We start from the raw sequence: 20628 nt of genomic DNA on the forward strand, positions 1-20628 counted from the left end.
CTATATATTTGTCTACTTGTGTAAGCTTTTAGGTAACAGGAATTGTGAGGGCACGTTGTTTGCAACTGAACAAAATAGTCTTCAAAAATACCAAACTTTGTTACATATATCATGTTTACCTGTTACAGGTTAGTAGAGATGAAAATCAACTACATATTTAGCAGTGGAAGTGGTTAATTAGCTATGGTTTCAGCAGGGTTATAACACCTCAGAACCTCAGGCAATCTAAAAGAACTGAACATTAATCTAAACCTTGCTTAAAAAGTCTACTGTCTTCTGAAGAACAAAATATGAATCTGATCAAAGGATTCAAAAATTTAACTTTGGCAGGGAAGTACTGCTCTTCTGTAGCATATTAATTTGTTGATTATAAGGACCATATTATGGGGAAGACATTTCATGTATTTCTGCCTGTAATAAAAAATTAATTTCCAGAAAATGAAGCATAGCCAGAATCTAATAACTTAAGTTTAACATGCCTACTATGCTTTCCATCCACTGTTCAAACAGACTTGGCTTTCAGATACTGGAATTGCAACTTGCTAAGTAGGAAGAAAGACAGCTGGGAAAGAGCACTTTGCAGTCATCATTTTGATAGAATATCCCCTTCCTCCAAGTCTCATTTTCGTCTTAGAAGGTGAAAGGTGAAATTCAGTGTACCCTACTTAGAACAAAAAATATTACATTACAGAGAGAAATTCACCTTGGGAAGACTGCTAATTGCCTGAAGGTTTCTAAATGTGATCACTGTGGGCTGAACACCCATGAAGGCCCAGAGATGGATGAAAATGCAGTGGATGTATAGGCTTCACTTTCTACATAATGCGGGTGAGTGTTATATCAGACATAGTGACCTGACTGGGAATCTTCTCTATTGAGGAGCTTCAGAAGTACAATTTCTCTTTTCATAAGTTCTGAAATTACGACTACTTGAGAAATTAAGAAAAATCTAGGCTGAAATTACTGATTATAGGGTGTACTACAGCCTCCTTCTAGGCTACTTAAGCTCAAAAAAATTCAGAAAACTTGAGTGAACCTCAATACTATTTTGAAATCTGAAACACAGATTTTAACACCAGTATATTTTTTTTTCCCCCAATAACTATGATTACAGGATTTTACAGTAATAATGAGTATGTATAAAATCAAAATACGGAGAAAGAAAACCATTTAGTCTGTATTAAATACCTCAAGTTAAGGGGCAAATTGAGGGAAGCTAGAGAATAAAATGGAACCAAGAAATAGAACTGAAAGTAATGAAGCTGTGAAACAGATTTCAGGAGAACTATGGCAAGACTTCAACACTTTTTCTGTTCTACTCCTATACTGTTCTCATTATTAAGTTTCGTGAACATGAATGATTTGCTCTAAATAGAAAAAATATTGAAAAAAATATTTTAAATCTGTTTGATGAAAGTAGTAGAACAATGTACTTTTCCATCTCCAAACTACTGTTTCCCTAATAAACTTACATCCATCTCTTTGCTCAGTAGTACGTTATGCGGTCAGCTACCACAGAAGCAGTATAAGCTGATATCCTATTATTTTCAATGTCTCAATCTATAACAAAATGGATTTTCTTATGTAAATAAAATCCCTACCTAGATACATAAAAATTTAAGGTGAATGCAGGTGTCTGCTTGCTCTGTCCACAAAACAAAATTGTACAACCAGATCTGCTACAGTACAAACACTGAACAAAATATCAGCTAACACTGTATGTGTACTTAGTAGTAATTGCAGAGTAATTTTACTTATTGAATGTACTGTCATGATCCTTGCAACCCACACTCAAAAATTTAATAACTTTATACGTCAGAATCATCTGAATAATTTAGTGTTTTATACATTACCGACAGACTGTATCTTGAAAACACCTGAGGCCATGTAGAACTCTCTGCATTTTCTAACTAACACTGTCCTACATGGGCAGTATGTCTGGTTAGGCCTGGCATTCACACAGTGGCCTTTGGGATGGCCGCTGAGGAGTAGTCAGGGCTGCAGAGATACACTGTGAAGGTGAAACTAATCCAGTGCTCCTTAGTTCCTCAGTATTTTTTTACACAGTTCTAACAGGAAAATTCATGAACTATAAGAAGAAGCAAGAGGAAAAGAGCATTTGTAACAACAACAATTATGCCAATGAAATACTGAGGAAACCAACCTTATTATTCAATCAAATTGTTGCGGGATAAGAGATGAGATCTGAAGAATGATTCACACATGCACGTTAAGTGCTATTTCTTTATGTAACTTAGAATTTTCTTTTAACTTCTCAGTTTTATACCTTTCCTTCTCTTCAGCTGGCTATGTTACCTTGAGCTTAAAGCTCTACTCTCCAAACGGAAGTCCAACGGTGGACAAGGCTTACTGTCAACTCTAACAGCCCTCTGCTCTGAGTCCAAACTGGCAGAAACACTTTAACCAAGGGCTTTTCGAGTATGGAAACATCGTAACTATTACCTAGTGTTCCTTATGCCCCCGTCTTTCAACGTCACAGCTACGTCAGCCAAGTTTCTGGTGAAGACCTAATTTTCAACCCCTACTTTTTTAGGATGTGTACCTATGCAAGACCAGGGAAATTCTGTAGCGAGAAAGTTCTCATGGTATCTAACCATCTTTGTTTGACTGTGGACAAAAATCTCCTCCTGCTACAGTGTTTTGAGCTACAAGAAGTCAAACATAGATAATTACTACTAGTATGCCATACTTTCCTGTTTGTGTTTTTGTTTATTTTAAGGCAATCACATGTTGCTTTCAAATATTACAAGTATTTCAACCATCCAAGATGTTCAATTTATCTCAGCATATGGCTTATTCTCACCACATGCCATAGATTTCCAAGTGTAACTCTGATTAATAGTATATGTCAAACTGTTGAAGGAAATTCTCTTCAAATGTCAGGCTGATTAGAAAAATTTAGATATTATCTTCTGAGCACTGGCCTTTTTTTTTTTTTTTTTTTTTTTTTTTTTTTAAATTATTATTATTCAAACTGAGACGAGGGATATCAGCAGTCCTCTACTGAAATTAGTGCATTATGAAATTTAAATTCAATCTTGCTTTTGGGAAAATAAATAATCCAAAAGTCCTTTCTTCTTACAGTGCTTCTCTGTATTTATTTATTCTTTATTTTGATACTATGAATAGATCCCACAAAAGTTGAAGAACATCCTCAAATGCAAATGCACTTTTCAGCCAATTATTTTTCTAAAACATTTACAATATAATTCAAAGCAAAAGAGAAATACAAACACTTTAACTACTCTTGCTTTTCATGTAGGTAGCAGTAGGTACAAATGATAAATAACATTCCTATTTGATTATGATCACAATCATAAAGCTCACGGCAGAGTGATGGCTTTAATAGTTCAAATAACCTGACTTAGGCTTTAGGTTCAAAAGGGCTAATCTCACAAGGAGGGAAATGTAAATTTTAAAGGAAAGCATTCAAATTCTATTGAAATATTTCAAGATTATACCTTGTTCACACAAATTCATCTATTTAAAGAATTCCAAATTTGGCAAGTAAGGAGAAGGACTTATTGGAACTTATAAATCTTATAAGGACTTCCCTGTCTTTGGGAGGGGAGGACAACTTCAGTAAAACAGACCACCCTTTCTCTCTCTCTGTAAATCAGATAAATGTTTTTGATCATTAAGCATGAAAAGAAGGGAATAATAAATGGAGGATAACTCCCTCAATATTGACCGGAATACAAAGACATGCAATTTTCTAACAAAATCATTTAGTCCTGTGCTGCCGGTATCTCCTCCCATGCACTCTCAAATGAAACAAGATTCTCATGAAAGAGTGAGTGAACCACACTGTGGAATCAGTACACTTGTTTGACCACAACAGTGTTCAGGAGATAGATGGCTACAGGCTTTCAAAAATTGCGCTAAGTATTAAAACCCTTTTTTAACTGTAGTTTGGTAGCCATGAATTCTGTATTTGCAGGCTTCTCTGTAACTCAGTGATGTTTCTTGTTTCGCAGTAATCTTTGCTTTTTTATTTTCACAATCCCTTCAGGATCATATCCTTCTGTTAACCGTGATGAAGAAGAGGAAATGTTTCCATCATGTGGATACAATTGATTCACAGCTTAACAAATTCAGAAATAAAAGGCTATCCAATATCTAGACCATCTTTTTAGGAAGTTGCAGTGCTGTACAGCACAGTAAGATATTGGCCTACTGAAGCATTATGGCATGAACTTAAAGCTCACTTTGTACTGCTTTGGTCTTGAAATATGAAGATATTATGTCAAACAACATCCTACTTTTCTGTCTCTGCTTCATAGCATTGGTTTTTAGGTAAAATACCACTACTTCTGCACGAAAGTTGGATTAGCAGACTGGTGCTATAGGTTCAGTATTTTCAGCTATTTATGAGGTAAGATAATAACAAATGGATTTGCTCCATAAGATACTTCTGTTGTAATCTATTGAACAGATTTTCATTTTTGTGGACAAACCTTCGACTATGCTTACCAGCTAACCACAGTTGTCAAACATCATGCCCTGTAGTCTGCCATCTTTGCTTAGATTAAAGAGCAAGGAACAGTGAGGAACATCTAGATTCAAAGGGCTAGTGAGATAAGGATAAAGCCTAGGAGCAATGTGACTTGACTCCATCTGGAAGCAATGGAAAAAGAGACTAAAAAAGTTGTAATGAGAGTAGAGTGCTACTAGTGCAGGGCAAGGAAAGTATTCTTTTACTCAACTAAAACACAAATACAGGTTTATGGGGAAACCAATGTAAAAAGAGAAAACTAGATTAAGATGATTAAAAAAGAGGCATGACACAAGCAGAACATTGAAATATTGGCTAATAACATTGACTTACATTTTACTTAAAAAAAACCAACTTGTATACTTCTTTTTGTGCACCACCCAGGACGATTGGCATTTTTATTTCAGTGTCTCTTCTCCTTCTGTTGCTACAATGAACCACTGAGAAATACGGATAAAATCATAGGCACAGATTTTTGGAAAAAGTCTAATATTAACTCCCTGTTATAATTTCTTGAAAATTTTTATTAAAATGAGAAAACAAGAAATATTTTACAAATAGTATACTCAAGAGGCAAAGGGCTTTTTATTGACATAAAGTTGTATAAATATGTATTTGATTTTTGATCTATGACAAGGGAAAATTATTTTTCAGTTCACAGACAGAGGGCATGATAATTAGAAAAACACTTTTCCTTTGAAATCTTCGCTGGATATGAACTGGAACTGTTCACAGCATCAGAAAGTAACAGCAACTCCTTGGCTGGCACTGAGCTGTGACAAAGCCAATCATTTCTGTGTTACTGCTCAATGCTGATTATGAGGCTGCATTACTCACATGGCAGGAAAGCGAAAATATTATTTAGAAATGGTGATCCCTCTCCAAATATTGAAAGAATCATTGAAGTAGGCAAAAAGGGAAAAACATTTAAATGAACATTTTCCCCCTAGGATTTGTTCTAGAATCCTACTATTGTTTCAAGTTTGTGTACCTTACTGATGCTGTCAAGTAATTTAATCTAAATTATTACATTTTCCAATATTTATACTATTAGAATAAGTCATTCTGCATCACTTTCCAACATTTATTGTTATAAAGTCAAAATATGCAGAAGTGCATGGTAATACAGAAATTAATTAATTCACATAATAATCTTCATGACAATCCTTTAAAAACTTGTTAGTACTTAGAGACCTTTTGGGAGTGCCAATGCTTTATTCCAACATATGTCATAGGATTTATATTTTCAGGATCATTACATTTCAACCTTACATACAATGCACTTTTGACATTCAGCGCTCATTTCTCTTCCTCATGAGATCGATGTGTCCTGAGCCAGTTTTTATTCTCTCGCTCGTCCATCTTTCATTCCCACATTTGTATGCAATCAGAGTACAAAGAAGAAGTCTCAGTGAGCAAAGTGTGCAAGTTTGCACTAAGCCTACTTCTTCCTTGCTGTTTCCCATAAGGTAGGGTTCCACTTAACCGTGCACTTTACTGCTCCAACCTGTCTGCCTTACTGTATTACTGCTGTATTTCTTTCATATTTCTTGATGATTTGCTTGATGGCATATAATGAAAAGATAAGGCCACAAAAAGCTATACTCTAAATTACAGTAAGTATTGCAGGGTAGTCAAGGTATCTTCAGTACGGTCCATAAGCCATCACAGTGCATACATTCCACGTTTATGTTGGGGTACCATGAGACCTTAGAGCCATCCTCACAATGCGTGTCCTAGATATTTGGTAACTGTGTGCTTGACTTCAAAGAGAATTGGGAGGAGAGGGAAGAATGAGACCAAGTCTTGCTCAACATCCTTTGCAAAGTTTGGGTTACCATGCACTCCTTTGTTTGGAACTCGGGCCATTTCTGAACTAGGAAGGTTTTCGTAGTTCTTTCAGTAAGATGAAATATTTTCTAGATAAAAATTGCAGCTAACTCTGGGGTGAAAATAGAATTGAATGTCTGAGAATCAATATTTATTCATTTTAAAAACTATTTTATTTTACTCCTGAATTATTAAAAGCTTCAATCTCTGTTTTTTTTTGTCTTTTAATATATATAAAGAATAGATCAATCCTGACTGCCTAAATTTTAGTGTTAGAGGTTCCTCAGGGATTTCTAGGACTACCGCAATTCAATTTGTAACTGGAAATGATTCCTCCAGGTACCTCAGTTATGATTTCAGATCCAGAAGTCTGTCTGAGCTCTTCTTGTGTTATAAATCAGTTCAGAAACACACTAGGAATCCAAATCAATCCTCAGCTTTACTGTGTAACAGCAATGCGTTTAAGCGTTTCCGATAAACATACAATTTAACAAATCCGCAAATCAGAGTGCAGTTCCTAGCATCAACCAGGATTCTCTACTGTGCTTTTCTATCCCAAAAGATAATTTTTTTTTAAGGAGCAGCTTGCCCTTTTGCAGGCTAAGTTTAGAAAGGCAGATTTTAAATTATTTCATTCATGACTTCCTAATTTCAAGAGAATTGTGCATACATCTTGTTTTCGTAATGAAAATTATTTTCATTACGAAGATTCTTATGTGGATTAATTTAACAGGGAATTTTTTTGGTGGCTACTCACCTTCGTAAACTGATTTGAAAGCCCTGTTCTATAACATTGTGTTTTGTTTTCCTCTAGTTTAAAAAAATGCAGTCCTACAATACTCACCCAGGCTCACTGAAACTGAAAACTGAGGAAGGAGCGCAGGATTGGCCCCTCGCTGTAAAGCCCACGACACATGGTGCTGAGATTAACAAAACAAAGTACAGCAGCTATGACTTGGCACAAAGTTTGACAAGCTGCAGAAAAGCAAATGTTTAAATAACTGAAGTGGTACTGATTTTCTATTCACAACCTTTTCTCTTCTAAACAGTATCATATTCTTTTCCAGCACATTTAGATCGCAAGTCAAGCTGTGTTTTATTTTTTATTATAATAAACCCAGTCAGTTTACTGTAACAAAGACATACTAGTGGTGATCAGTGTGAAAGCCAGTACGAAATCAGGCTAGGAAAAAAAAAGTCAAATGGCAAAATAAAGGACCAGCCGTCTGGAAAGTTCCTGGATCATGTAAAAAGAAAATAAAAGGCTGTGTTCTTATGAGACTAATGCAGAATACAAAAATATTTAAAGACAAAACTCTCTGTCGTTGCCTACAACATTTGTTAACAGCAGCCATAAACCTTACAAATAATGTCGCATTTATTAAACATTTTCCAAGCCCATCTAAAACAAAATATTGGTATTTTTTTCTTCTAAACATTTCTAGTAGCATTGTTTGTATCTATTCCTCTCAAAATACCACACACAAAAAACAAAACCCTAACATAGTTTTGCAATGGCTTTTTCACCTGTAAAGCAACTTCCTGACCTGAAAAACAACCACATTCAATCTATGGGATATTGCAAAAGTTTTGTGCATTTTATTATATTTGCAATAAATGATGGTTCATGAAAATGTTTACACAGATATCTTACCAGATTTTTATATAATGATCTTCTGTTTTCAAGTTCTGCCTTCATCTCTTCTTGAAATTCAATCAACTAAAATACAAGCACACAAGGATTAGTGTTGGATTTTGTATTCCAGACAGGCATAATTCTCTAAAAATTATTTCTAGAGACAGTTCCCTTATCAAGAGACAACACATGGACAAACATTTCTTTATTAGTACTGGTAGTAGATAGGGATCTTGATTTACTGCTAGCCACTTTCCTTTGGGATTTAATAGTGCCACGAGTCACAAAAAGCCTTCTGAGGTAAGTAAAACAGAGCGTGATGTCACAGGAGGCAGGAAGATGACAAAAACATCAGAAACAGAGAGTTCACTGATTTGAACTCTCAGAAATGTGGCTTGTAGACATGTACACACTTGTAGAAAAATGGCAGGATTGCAAATAATCAGCAGAGTTCTAAAAGATCTGTGTGAGATAAGATTTGTCAGCAAATGATACACGGGTCTCATCAATGACAAAGAGATGTGACTACAGAAGAGTGAAAGAAGGATTTGTCAGGGATTCTCCAGCAGTTTCAGAATCAAAACATGCTTAAACATTACACCGTACAGCAGTGTCCTTGAGTTCTGCTGGATTGGAGCTGTCACAGTTGCTGTCAGTCGGGACCGGCAAGTTAAACATCTATATTTCCCAGTGTGATGAGGAACAGAGTTTGTTGCTTACTGAATTTGCATTTAGAACATTATTAAAACCAGACAATGTTGAACACAACACTGTCATTCATTTTCTTTCATAAAAATGGAGAAACGCTCCCCTTCAGCACAATAACCCAGAAGCTGGAATGCTCAGCCGCAAATCAGGGCAGCTCACATTGTGTGCCTCTGGGAGTTTTATGGGGCTTGATTACAATATCCCAAGTCATGGAAAAGTGCCTTAACTACCACTCTGTGATGAGAATAAGCCACCAGTTCTGTTCAAGCTGTGCCATTGGACTCAAAGAATATGAAATTCATGAGACTAGATACAGAATGCTCACGCATGAGCTTCACCACATAGCAGAGCTGTGACTGCATGAGAAAGAGGAATGCTGTGTTCTGACATGCTGGATCGTTTATGAATTTTACATTAGACTACAAGAAAAAAACACCAGACAACCTCACACACTGCACACGGACACATAAAAACCAAACACAGATACTCAGTAATAATTCAAAGAACAAACTTAGGGGAAAATTCCTTCCTCCATGTATCCCTGCCAGTACTCCAGAGATTATGGCTCTTGTTTTAAGAGAATATTTTCCAATCAGAACACAGTGTAAATGAGCAGTTAAATCACTGCTATACAGAGCTATCTACTCAAACATCCTTGAGTTCACCAATTAGCAGAATGCTAGGCATGCACTCTAGTCCTTGGGAGAAAGTCAGTGCTTGCCATCTCTCATGATGCTTTGAGAGGAGACTGGAGAGCTGGGGCACAGCTGGGCTCAGCTGGGCTGTCTGGGCACAGGGAATCCTGTCAGACTCCAATTCCTAACTACAAGACATATAACAATATTTTCTAATTAGTCCAAGTAAAAGACAGTGCTCTGAGCCTGTTGCACCATCATTTACTGTTTCAACACAGAGTGTGCTTTGAATTTCATCTTTAAGCCTTGACTTTTCCTTGTGTAGTGTGTATAAGAAACTGGCTGGCATCTGGACCAGTTTTGTAAACTCCACTTCTGGAGCGAGAAGTCCAGCTGCTGAGCACTACAGCAGTGCGTGCCTTCTGGTCAAACTCCTCATATTAAAAATAAAGGCTTTCTAATGTAAGAAGAATTTAACCATATTCTGGTTATCGAGAGAATAGCTTCCAGTGGGATATGCAGAAGAGGGAAAAAAAAAATCAGAAACGTCAATAATGTAGTTTATGTTTTAGAATTGTATTTTTTTTCTTTTGGGAACAGAATTACAGTTATCAGAATTGTAATGAGAAGGGCTTCTCCAAAGGCTTCTGACAGCACTCCAATCTTATCTACTTGGCAGAAAGTACAGCAGTCATGAAGGGCTACCTGTGTGGATAGTGGAATTGGAGGAAGTTTGGGATTAAAGCATGTGATCCATATTTACACAAATGAAGTGCTTTGAAATCACATGAGAGATAGGTAGAAGAGTTCCTACACTGCTGCTCAAATCTCCCAGCTGAGGGAGAATCTGCAGGAAAATGTGAGACAAAAGCCTCTATTGCACTGAGATGAAGTGAAGAAAAGGAAAATAAAAAGTAAGCTAGAGGAGAAAAAACTCTGTTCTGATGACTGGCACTTTCAGCATAGTGGGATTTCAAACCTGAGGGGGATTCCTGAACACTGTCAGACCTTAACAGCCAAAACACTAACAGAAGCATCCCTTCCTTGACAATGCAGTGAAGTAGGCTGACCAACTAGTTCTCCATTTCCAATTTTAGATTTCATGCATAGTATCCTTTTTTTAAACTTTAATGAATATAACCTTTCAATAGTCCTTTAGGGATAAGTAGGTTTCTGTATTTTAGAGTGGGAAACTTGGTCATAGAAGGCAGATTCATCTACGGTCACAAGGAAAGCCAATGAAAGGAAGACTTTAGAATTCCAATGCCTTAGCTCACCATCAATTTGTGTTTTTAACATTAAGTTTTGTGAGAACTTTGTAATCCTTAATAAGCACAAAAAAATGTCATTACTTCCCTTAAGATTTACCACAGGTAAGTGAGTTTTCTACAGAATCTCTTGGGATTTTTTCACAGAAGGAATGTTCTCTATAGAAAGAAGATTTGTGACTGTTTTAAAGTTTTCTATTAAAAATGAATAGATCTCAGGAATGAAATATATGCCTTGCAGAAAAAGTCATTTGAGAACTGTCACAAGACAGAAAGGCACTGGAAGGATATGTAGAAGTTATAACAAGTAAACTCTGAGATCTGTCCATGTTTTATCATTTGTTACCAAACGGATATTAGCGTTGGAAATGTTTTTTAGAAAGTTGTGTTTTATGCCTTGCCTAGCTACTGTGTTGCTCAGATAACACATAAATAATAAACCACAAATAATTATAGGTCTATCCATGGGTAATGGAATATTTTACAAATTGTAGGTTACTAAAAAGGCTTTTGTTGGATGTAACTTGCTATTTGCTCTTATCCTGCCTTCAAAATCTTACTGAATGCATTTCTTTCTATACTAAAGTAGTCCATCATTTTAGTGTAGTATACTGAGGTTCAGAACTTTCACTGTATTTCAACAAAATTATACAATATGATGGGTCAAGAAGCAACCATACTCATTAAAGGAACACCAGCTCACTATTACTCTACAATGAGTTATACTACCATAAAACATAATGTAACATTATTCAAGTCTGAGACTATTTTTCAGCTTCCTAGCATTGTTTGGTCTATACACTGCTAACAGTCCACGCCTGTTAATGGTCCTCCAGGAGTGTAGCTAACAAATGTAAAAATTACCATACCTGTTGAATAGTTTGCTCATCACTTTCCATTTTTAATTGCATTCTTTGAACTTGCCTATCTGAAAACAAGAGGAGAAAGAGAAAGCATGAAATTATACGCCTCCATTAATGTATGCAAAATGTTTGCTTCAGGTCAGTCTATAAACCTGGTGGAATGCACAGTGGAGCAGTCCTGGCAGAACGGTGACCTTCATCACTGCCCTTGACATTCACAGCCTTCTTCCTGCTGTTTGGCCGGCTGGTCAGATTGAGATTGAGAAGTAAGTTCAAGAGCCAAGTGTGACTGAGAACCCATAGCTTTTCATTAATACTATTTATGGACATCCTTGCTGTTAGTCACAGCCAGTACAAAGTGTTTTAGCAGGTGGTTCTTCATTGTTCATGCAAAACTTCCAAAAGATAAGAAGCACCATTGAATCAGATGATAAGCAGGAATCAGGAATATTTTCTACGTCGAATTCATCTTGCTACTATTAAAGACAATACTGGGTCTAAACCACATGGATGTAACAAAATTAAACAGCCAAATTCTAATCTATTGCTACAGTTTCCAGTTCTCCATTAAATATTTTATAAAGGAAACATACAAGAAGCAACCTGTTGGTAAAAATTGCACATTGTAGGTTTTTTGTTTTTTTTTTTTTAAATCTCCTTTTAAGAACTGTAATAAAGCAAAAATATCGGAAGCATAGATTATTTCAAAGAAACAATTTCTGTTAGAAAACTTCCTCAGAAACACTGAAGTACATAAACAGATAACAAAATGTACGCTTGGATATTTTGCAGAAGCTCAAAATCTAGCCCAGAGAGAATTTCATGTAATGAAGATAAAATAGCAGATTGTCATTTAAAAGCAAAAATACTGATGTATAATGCTGTTCTACTTCAGTAACTTTACAGCACTTATCTGCCAAAAATATAAACTCAACTGCATTGCTAGGCAACATTACAAGTCTCAAAAGCCACAGCAAATATTCCTTTGTCATAAAATAAAAATATGTAAATATATGCATTAAAATTAGAATAAATGTGTATGACTTTCTGTACAAATACACACAAAATTAGCATTTAATACCAAAAAAAGACAACAGCCCGGGAAGAAGTTACAATACTTCTGAAGTGCAGTAACAATTAATTCCTACTTCAGCAACATTTCAGCTGAACATCTTGAACCACATCAGCTTAAAGTTTTACCTAATGCATGCTTTTCTTTTTCAGAGTGTTGCAGACAATTCTCAAGACGAGCAACCTCGTTGCGTAGTTTGAAAACCTCTTCTTTGAACTCTTCATTCTCTTTTTCAAGCTTTTTGTTTCCACGGTCATCGTCTTCAAAGACAACCTAAAAGATTGCAGTGCCTTGAATTTATAAGTGAGGAATCGGGGGATTCAACATGCTGCACTGCTATAATATTATACAACACAGTATCATATAATTTCTGAATTCTATTACAGAGTCATAATATGAATAGAAAAAAGTTGAGGCTCTAAATAGGTTCCTGCAAGAAGAAAGGCTGCAGTACATTATATACAAAGACTATAACACATGGGGACATTTTATTGACAGGAATAATGCATATCATACTGTTTGTGTGCCCTCATCATTCAGGTCAATTTATTATGGAGGCTGAGTCCAGGAAGGCAGCTGGGGCCTATCCACCCACACTTCCCCCCGTGTTTCTGAAGCGCTGTCCGTAACTAGGCAGGCAGGAGAGGCTGCGGACAGGCAACACCAGGGGGTTGCAAAGTGCATGGCTAAGGAGGGGGGCTTGTTGCCTTTGTGCCATTTCTCAGTGACAGTGCTGCCAGTGTCATGAGGAGCACATCACATGTCAAAGCGGTGAAGTTTTCAGGCTGGGAGCCGCATGGAGTCCATCAGGCCTTCTGATATCAACACAGTTGGTTTGCTACTTGGTGTCGGAGCCACCCAGAGGCAATTCATATTCTGAACATTAACATGGCTTTGCATGCCTGTCACACATAGACCGTGCAGGGGTTTAATGCTATTGAAGACTACGGTTTAAATCTCTATGCAAACAGTGATTACCTTGTAAGAAGGTTCCAGGATAACATACAACAAAAGACTTTAAAGTTATAGTTTTAGTAAAGCAAACTCATTTACATTTTTATTATGCGTGTCCTTTGTTTAAATCTTGCCACGTCCATTATGGAAAAGACTTCTTATGCAACTGGAGCTTATTGGGACAGCTACTCTTTTTTTCTTGTTGGTCTCAAAGCTATTGAAAACATTTGAATATATTGTCTTATGGCTGTCTAGATTTTACTGCCACATATTTCTTTCAAAATTATAGAAAAGCTTTCAGAGCTGGCACGGATCTTTATAGTAATACCGGAATATTAACTAACTCCTGGATCTCTTTAAAATATTAACACAAAAGAGAAGATTCAGACAGCAGCTACTTTGCTTCCTAAGGAAAATTTAGGATGCTGTTTGCTCTGCTTGGTAAAAATATGAACTCTGTTTAAAAAAAATTACTTGAAAATAAAACCCTGAGGTTTTCAAATGACATAGAAACTTGAACTGTAAGGTACTTAGGGGTAACATTTAGCCCAGAACTTTCTGTTTTGCCTCAGAAAAACATTTTTGATCTCAAACTAACCAGAACAGATTATCACTGTATTATATAAAGTTTTGGCCACAACGTTTCCATTGATTTTATAAGAAATCGTGTAAATAAAATGCAAAGCATTCTGAAAAGTAATTCATGCAAGCTTGTGCTTCTCCATCATTTACTGAAGAAATTTTACTTAAAGAGCAAGTTTTCTTAGCAAACACGTTACTTCCAAGAATGCAAGGTGTCTTCATAAAGTTGTGAAAAATGTTTCAACAGTATTTCACCTTAAACAATCCTTGTGCAGCAAAAAATTTGCTAGATGGCATGTTTGTTTTGAGAAGCTGTATCAAGCTCAGGAAACAGCAGCGCTAGGAGAACAGCACGTGCAATATTGGAGTGCTAACTAACTCTGCTCAGGCTGTAGTCAGCTCAGCCCACTGCAAAACCAACTCCGGATCTCCGAGCTTCTAAGAAGCGGTTACAGCTCTTCATAGGCTGAGGTCCGTTTGTTCCTTTCTTCAGGCAGTATTCGAGCAACAGCCGATGCTCGCAGAAGAACCTTGAGTTTATCGTAAAGTAAGCCCAAACGATTGAATGAATCCCGTGAATAAGTTTTAAACGGTGCCACAACTACAAGCGTATCCGCAGTCCTTTAGTGCTTTCATGAAAGGATACAACACTTTCTCCGCCTGGACTTTGCACATTACCGAGGCAGCCTTTAGCTGTAGCCCCACCGCCTGCCAGGGACCAGAACTGCACGTCATTAACTATTCAGGCTCCTGCTGCAATGAGGACACTCATTAGCAAAACGAACAAAGGGACAATTTTCTGTAGCTACAGTCATCTGTTACACTTTGAGTGGCAGGTTTTGTAGCAATGTTCTCTCTACCATCTGCCCACAGCGGTAGCGTTTGGCTTGCTTAAACTGGGGAACTTTCAAGATGTAAGAAAAAAGGGCTGGAGGGCTGGAAGGCAATTATGACACGGCTTAGCCAAGAGACTTCAGCATTTCTCACCTTATCTATTTCATTATCTCCATTCTAACAGTTTTAATACTTTAAGATAAAAAAAAAAAAAAAAAAAAAGTATATGCTAAGTCTAAATAAATCCAATTACACTTTTATTAAAGTGATATAATGCAGGTTGTTACCTGCATGCATTAGGCATTTCTAATTATATTAAATATGCATTCATAATTTTGGGCAGTAAAAAAACTTAAATTAGATTTATCCACCTATAATGACAATATTAAAGGCAAATGGCCTTGAGGTAAAAGTGAGAGAATACAGCTATTTATTATGTAGTTGTGAAATTCACATTTGCCTTTGGCATCTCAAAGTATTTAATATGCACACAAGATAACTAAAGGGACACTTGAAAAACAGGTAGGATTTTTGCCCTTTTAATGCAAAAACATACAACGAAAATTACTGATGCTATCATATGATACCAAAAAAGACAACACTTGAGCATGTTTCAGATAAAACTATAAACTGCAGTTGTTATTGCTGTTAGTTTTTTATGAACTTGCCTTGGTAAAAAAGTAACTGTAGAAAATCTGCCATTTAAGTTATCATCTCCCTTTTCCTTCCAAAGCTATAAATTTAAAGTCTATTATTTACACCACAAGAGGGTGCAATGGTACAAGTCGTCATGAAAAACATCCACAATACAACAGTTTTGAGTTGCAGGGGAAATGATCATTCCAGTGTTTATTTACATTTATTGTTGGAAAATCATACATCCGTAACAAGAGTACATTTATAACAATAATTGTTTCATTTTCATGCTTAAAATGTCAAGGTTGAAAGTGGAAGGTTCTAGTATGGCCACTGCTTGCACAAAGCCATTACTTTTCAGGCAGTCACACTGCTATTGCACTCTTATCTTCAATTCAGCTAATGGGTATACTCTAAAAGGGCTTCCAGTCCTCCAGGATCATTCAGGGGATCAAGATTCTACCACTCCTCTGATAACATACTTCAACTGGCTATCATTTTCCTGTGTATTTTCATCCTCTGGACACTGAATTTTATTATATCATCTACGTAGGTCTTTTAAATGTAACAAAATGGAGGCATCAGAAAGGATAGGACTAACAAATTACTACTGGCCCAGATAACTCCTTTCATTCTTTAAGGCATGTCAGAGACAGAAAAGAAGTTCAGATGGCATAACTTTGGAATGAGAATAGGCATTTCAGTGCAAATTCCTTGACAGGGGAAAACAGAGAATGTTTCCTTTTGCATAAAAGCAGAATTCTCAGAGAACAGATAGAGTTAATTCCTCATTTCCATGTATTTTTTGAGTTCTTTCACTGGGTAATGAGGGCTTTGCCTGAAGAATATTTTATCTCTTTCACAGATTACACAAAGGTCAGGAGCTGCACAGCACCCCATCTTATCAGAGTGACAAATAGAACTGTAGATATTTACCCTACAAGCTCCACAGTCTGTGTTACTAACATAGAATGAACTTCTTATAAGAGAAAACTTCACCAATATGCCTCCTAGCTTTCCTGGTAGGCAAAGGGCCTCATCTGTATCTACCTTCCTCTTCGTGAGGTCTGAAACTAGAGACTTACAGTATTTTCCACAACTTAGTGGAAGGTCACATCACTAAATTTTAAGGCAGGACATATCTTACTGCAGCACGCTATCTTTTAAGCAGTGCTACTAAATCAAACAACTTGCAAAGATCTTGTGTTCACAGGTACCACTCAACTAAATGCATATTCTTCCAAAATAGCAAAATCAGCTTTGTTGGAAAATAGGTTTTATGTAATCTGTGATGCTGATTAAGAAAAGTCACACTAAGTTTTCCATTATGTAAAACACCTACCACAAACCGGTCAGCTGTTTCTGGGGGGCTTCTAAATCTAAGCTCTCTTGGCTTCCAAGTCTACAAATGTGTGTTCTCTGCAGACATTCAGAATCCTTTGTAGTGGTTGATGAATCAGAAAGTAACTGTTACTCTGTGATAAAAGCATATGATTCTGCCTCCTCCTATACAGAACATATCTTTTTAAAAATTGCTCCCAGAGTTTTTTTCATGTTATTAACCACTCTTGTAGAGTGGTTAACTTTTACCTACTTGTATGTTCACACAATTACAGCCGCTTTTTTTCCTCCCAATATGTTAAGAATTTTTTTTTGTTCATAATATTGACATTCATATTACCATTTCATATGGAAACAGATGGATCACGGCCTGAACCTCTGATTGATCACCTGAGGTGAGCTCTGAGTCGGCCACAGGAGCACAGGTGAAGGCAATTCTCCTGTGCTGCCGGAAGGGTGGAGCCTGGCTGCACCTCTCCTAAGGCCCATTTAAGAGCTGACTGCCAGTGGGGAAGGAGCTCTTCTGGAGATCCACTCTGCTGGAGTTTTGTAATGAGCCTAGGACAAGGGTAAGCACTCTATTTATTCTCTTTTTGGTATAATAGCCTGCTTCGCCAAGCTCTCTTGTTTATTTTGTAATTGTAGCATCTGTATATTCATTGATTATGCACATTTATAGTCCTTTTTTTGCTTCATTATCTATTTTAAAGCCTTGCAAAACTTCCAATAATAGAAGGTGCCCAATGAGCAACAGAAGATACCCAAATGACGTAGTGAAGAAATAAAATGTACTCCTGGTGACTGTTGTAGCTAACAGACTGTTACAAAAATGAATTACTATCACTTCCTTCTGTTAACAAGGGCTAATGATGCAGCTTAAATATCCTGTTCTAGAATAGATTGCATAGCTGTCAATTCCAAACAGGGAGAGATATGTATGTTCCTCAGAGGATACATCTGAGACTCCGTCCTTTATGAGTAATACTGTCTAACTTAGGTGGCTGCCAGTAGAAGATGGCATTTTCAGATTTCTGTTACTGCTGTACATCTTAATGACGTGCAGGGAGCTGAGATCAAAAAGCAATCTACCACCAGACTTAGCTAAAAACTCTTTAGAAACTGAGACTGCTTCTTATCAGTCTAAAGTACATGAGAAGTCTGCAATGCCTCTTTAAACTTCTCACATTTCAGCAAGCTGCTGACAAGAGTTGTTAACTTTGGAAGGACATGTTTATATTACTGAAAGGAAAAGGAAATGATGTACAGAAATATGTGACTGAATTAAGTGTCCCATTTGAAGGCTACAGGATGAATAATTAAGACAGTTCTTAGCCATTAAGACTAACTATTTCTGTCTGTATTTGTGTGGGGAAAATTAGTCAAAGGGACTTCTCATGTCTGTGGATGGTTAACCTGGGTGGTTGTTGGACTCTGAGAACTGTTGCAGGAGTTAAGAGAAATCAAACATGAAAGATTTTAATCTTCATTAGGATACCTCAAATGCTGACTTAAATGACCAATGACACAATTCTGAACAAGAAAATATTTTATTTCGGAAGTTACATGGAGGCAGGAGGAACAAAGAGAAACAAGAGAAGTAATGTAAGTATAGAGATGAAATTTTCTGTAACTGAAATGGAATAAAATAGTGCTGAGAGCAATATTTTATTCAAGTATTACATTTTTAAACAAGCTTTTTTTTCTTCAGGATTTACAAAAATATCTTAAAATATTTTATTTTCTTAAAAACAGGAAAAAAAAAAAAACAACAAACCCACTGTATCTATAGTCAAACTATCACTGATTACACTATCACGTTGAATTGAGTGAAATAAATAGATCACTTCAGACTCCTTCAGTCAAAATACCTATCTTTAGCAAGAGATATTCCAAGAAGTGTTCTAATATTTTCCTATCTTTGTCTTTACTGGGAAAATAATGAAACCAGAGATCACAGAACTGTACGGGTTTGGAAGGATCTCTGGAGATCAAAGTCCAACACTGCTAAAGCAGGCTCCCTGCAGCAGGTTGCACAGGAAGTCATCCTGGAAGGTTTTCAGTATCTCCAGAGAAGGAGACTCCACAACATCTTTGGGTAGCTTGTTCCACTGCCCTGTAACCCTCACAATAAAGTTCTTTCTCGTGTTCATATGGACACAAGAAATTTCCTGTGTTCCAGTTTGTGCACGTTATCCCTTGTTTGGTCACAGGGCACTGCTGAAAAACCCTGATGCCACCCACTTGTCTTCTGCCCTTTATTTATAAGCATTGATAAGATCCTGCTTCAGTTTTCTCTTCTCTAGATGGAAAAGCTGTTCATCCTATGGGAGATGCTCCAGTTCACTCATCTCTGTGGACCTCTGCTGTACCCTCTAGAAGTTCCTGTCTTTCTTGAACTGAGGAGCCCAGAACTGGATACAGCACTCCAGACACGACCTCACCAGGGCAGAGAAGAGAGGAAGCATCACCTCCCTTGACCTGCTGGCTACTCTATTTTTAATGCACCCCAGGATACCACTGACCTGCTTGGGCACAGGAGCACACTGCTGCTCACAGCCAACCTCTTGCTCACCAGGACACCCAGATCCTTCTCTGCAGAGCTCCTCTCCAGCAGGTCAGCCTCTAATCTGTTCTGATGCTTGCAGTTATTCCTCCCCAAGTGTAGGACTCTGCACTTGTCCTTGGGAGCTTCTCTCTGCCCAACTCTCCATCCACGTTTTTCAGTGTTTAAAGGTTTCCAGGTTTAGTAACAAGTTTACAATCTTTTTAGAAAAACATACCACTTTAGTCCTTTCATTTTCTTGATATTCCTGCATTTTTCTTTTCAGATCTTCAATTATGGACTCTTTATCACACAGTTTGTCATGTAGAAACCTCAAAAGTTTTCCTGATGAACATTCTATATCTTCTCTATGTTGTAATACTTCTATTAGGAGATGAGATTACTTAATGACATTCTTGCATAAATCACATAGCCCCTTTTTTTTTTTTTAATGCTACAATTTTTTTTTTTTTTATTTGAGCACATCATAGTACACATTCCAGAGTTTCTGGTACTAAAAATGTTATTGTACCTGATATTTCAGATACTTAATTGAGAAATGTGTTATCTAATACCTAATCTATAGTAATAGAGAATTCAAACATGGCAAAGAAAGGAAAAAAAAAAAGGAAAAGCATATTCTATATGTTTAAAAACTTTTAAAGAACATATCTAAAACTCTTACAAGAAACAAAATAAAGTGCAGTGTAAGTACAGTGTAGCAAGATAAACTACTGAAATGTTAACTTCTGGATTACTGACATTTATTTTTGCATCTTGATTGTATCAGTAAGGTGTTTAAATTGCAGTAAAGGTTTTTAAAAAAGCATCTGCAATGATTGATTTGCTTCAATGCAGTAAAATCAGCCTTTCAGAGAAAAACAGAATGTGCAGCCCCATATTATACTGAAATGCCTGCCCATTGTGATGCACAGCCCGCAGTAACCATTAGGAAACACTATGCTCAAAAGTATGTGTGAGCTCTTCCTTCACGAGTACCTTGATTAAGTCATTTTTCAAGGCTAGGTGATTAAATATTGCTTAGCTTCTTTAAAATATAAATAGCAGCAATATTTGTCTCTAGTGCAATCCATTCATATTTGTTTGACTCCTTAGTGAGTGTTACAGTTTCATCCCAGAGCGTCCCACCTACTGAATTACACTCATCTGGCATGGGGTGAATCTCTACCTGTTTGCTGAAGCTGGACTAA

The 20628-nt window shown here is 36.7% G+C and overlaps 1 protein-coding gene across 1 annotated transcript in view; it reads right to left on the reverse strand.

Moving 5' to 3' along the window:
* Window positions 1-20628, reverse strand: part of CUNH10orf67 (chromosome unknown C10orf67 homolog) — a 33726-nt gene that overhangs the window by 8726 nt on the left and 4372 nt on the right. The window contains 4 exon segments of the mRNA XM_042816930.1: window positions 8001-8066; window positions 11463-11521; window positions 12657-12801; window positions 19656-19783. Of these exon segments, the coding sequence (XP_042672864.1) occupies window positions 8001-8066; window positions 11463-11521; window positions 12657-12801; window positions 19656-19783 (398 nt within the window).

This window comes from Centrocercus urophasianus, unplaced genomic scaffold (genome assembly GCF_019232065.1).
Source record: "Centrocercus urophasianus isolate 14NV4802_14NV808 unplaced genomic scaffold, USGS_Curo_1.0 seq_16, whole genome shotgun sequence".
Taxonomy (NCBI): Eukaryota; Metazoa; Chordata; class Aves; order Galliformes; family Phasianidae; genus Centrocercus; species Centrocercus urophasianus.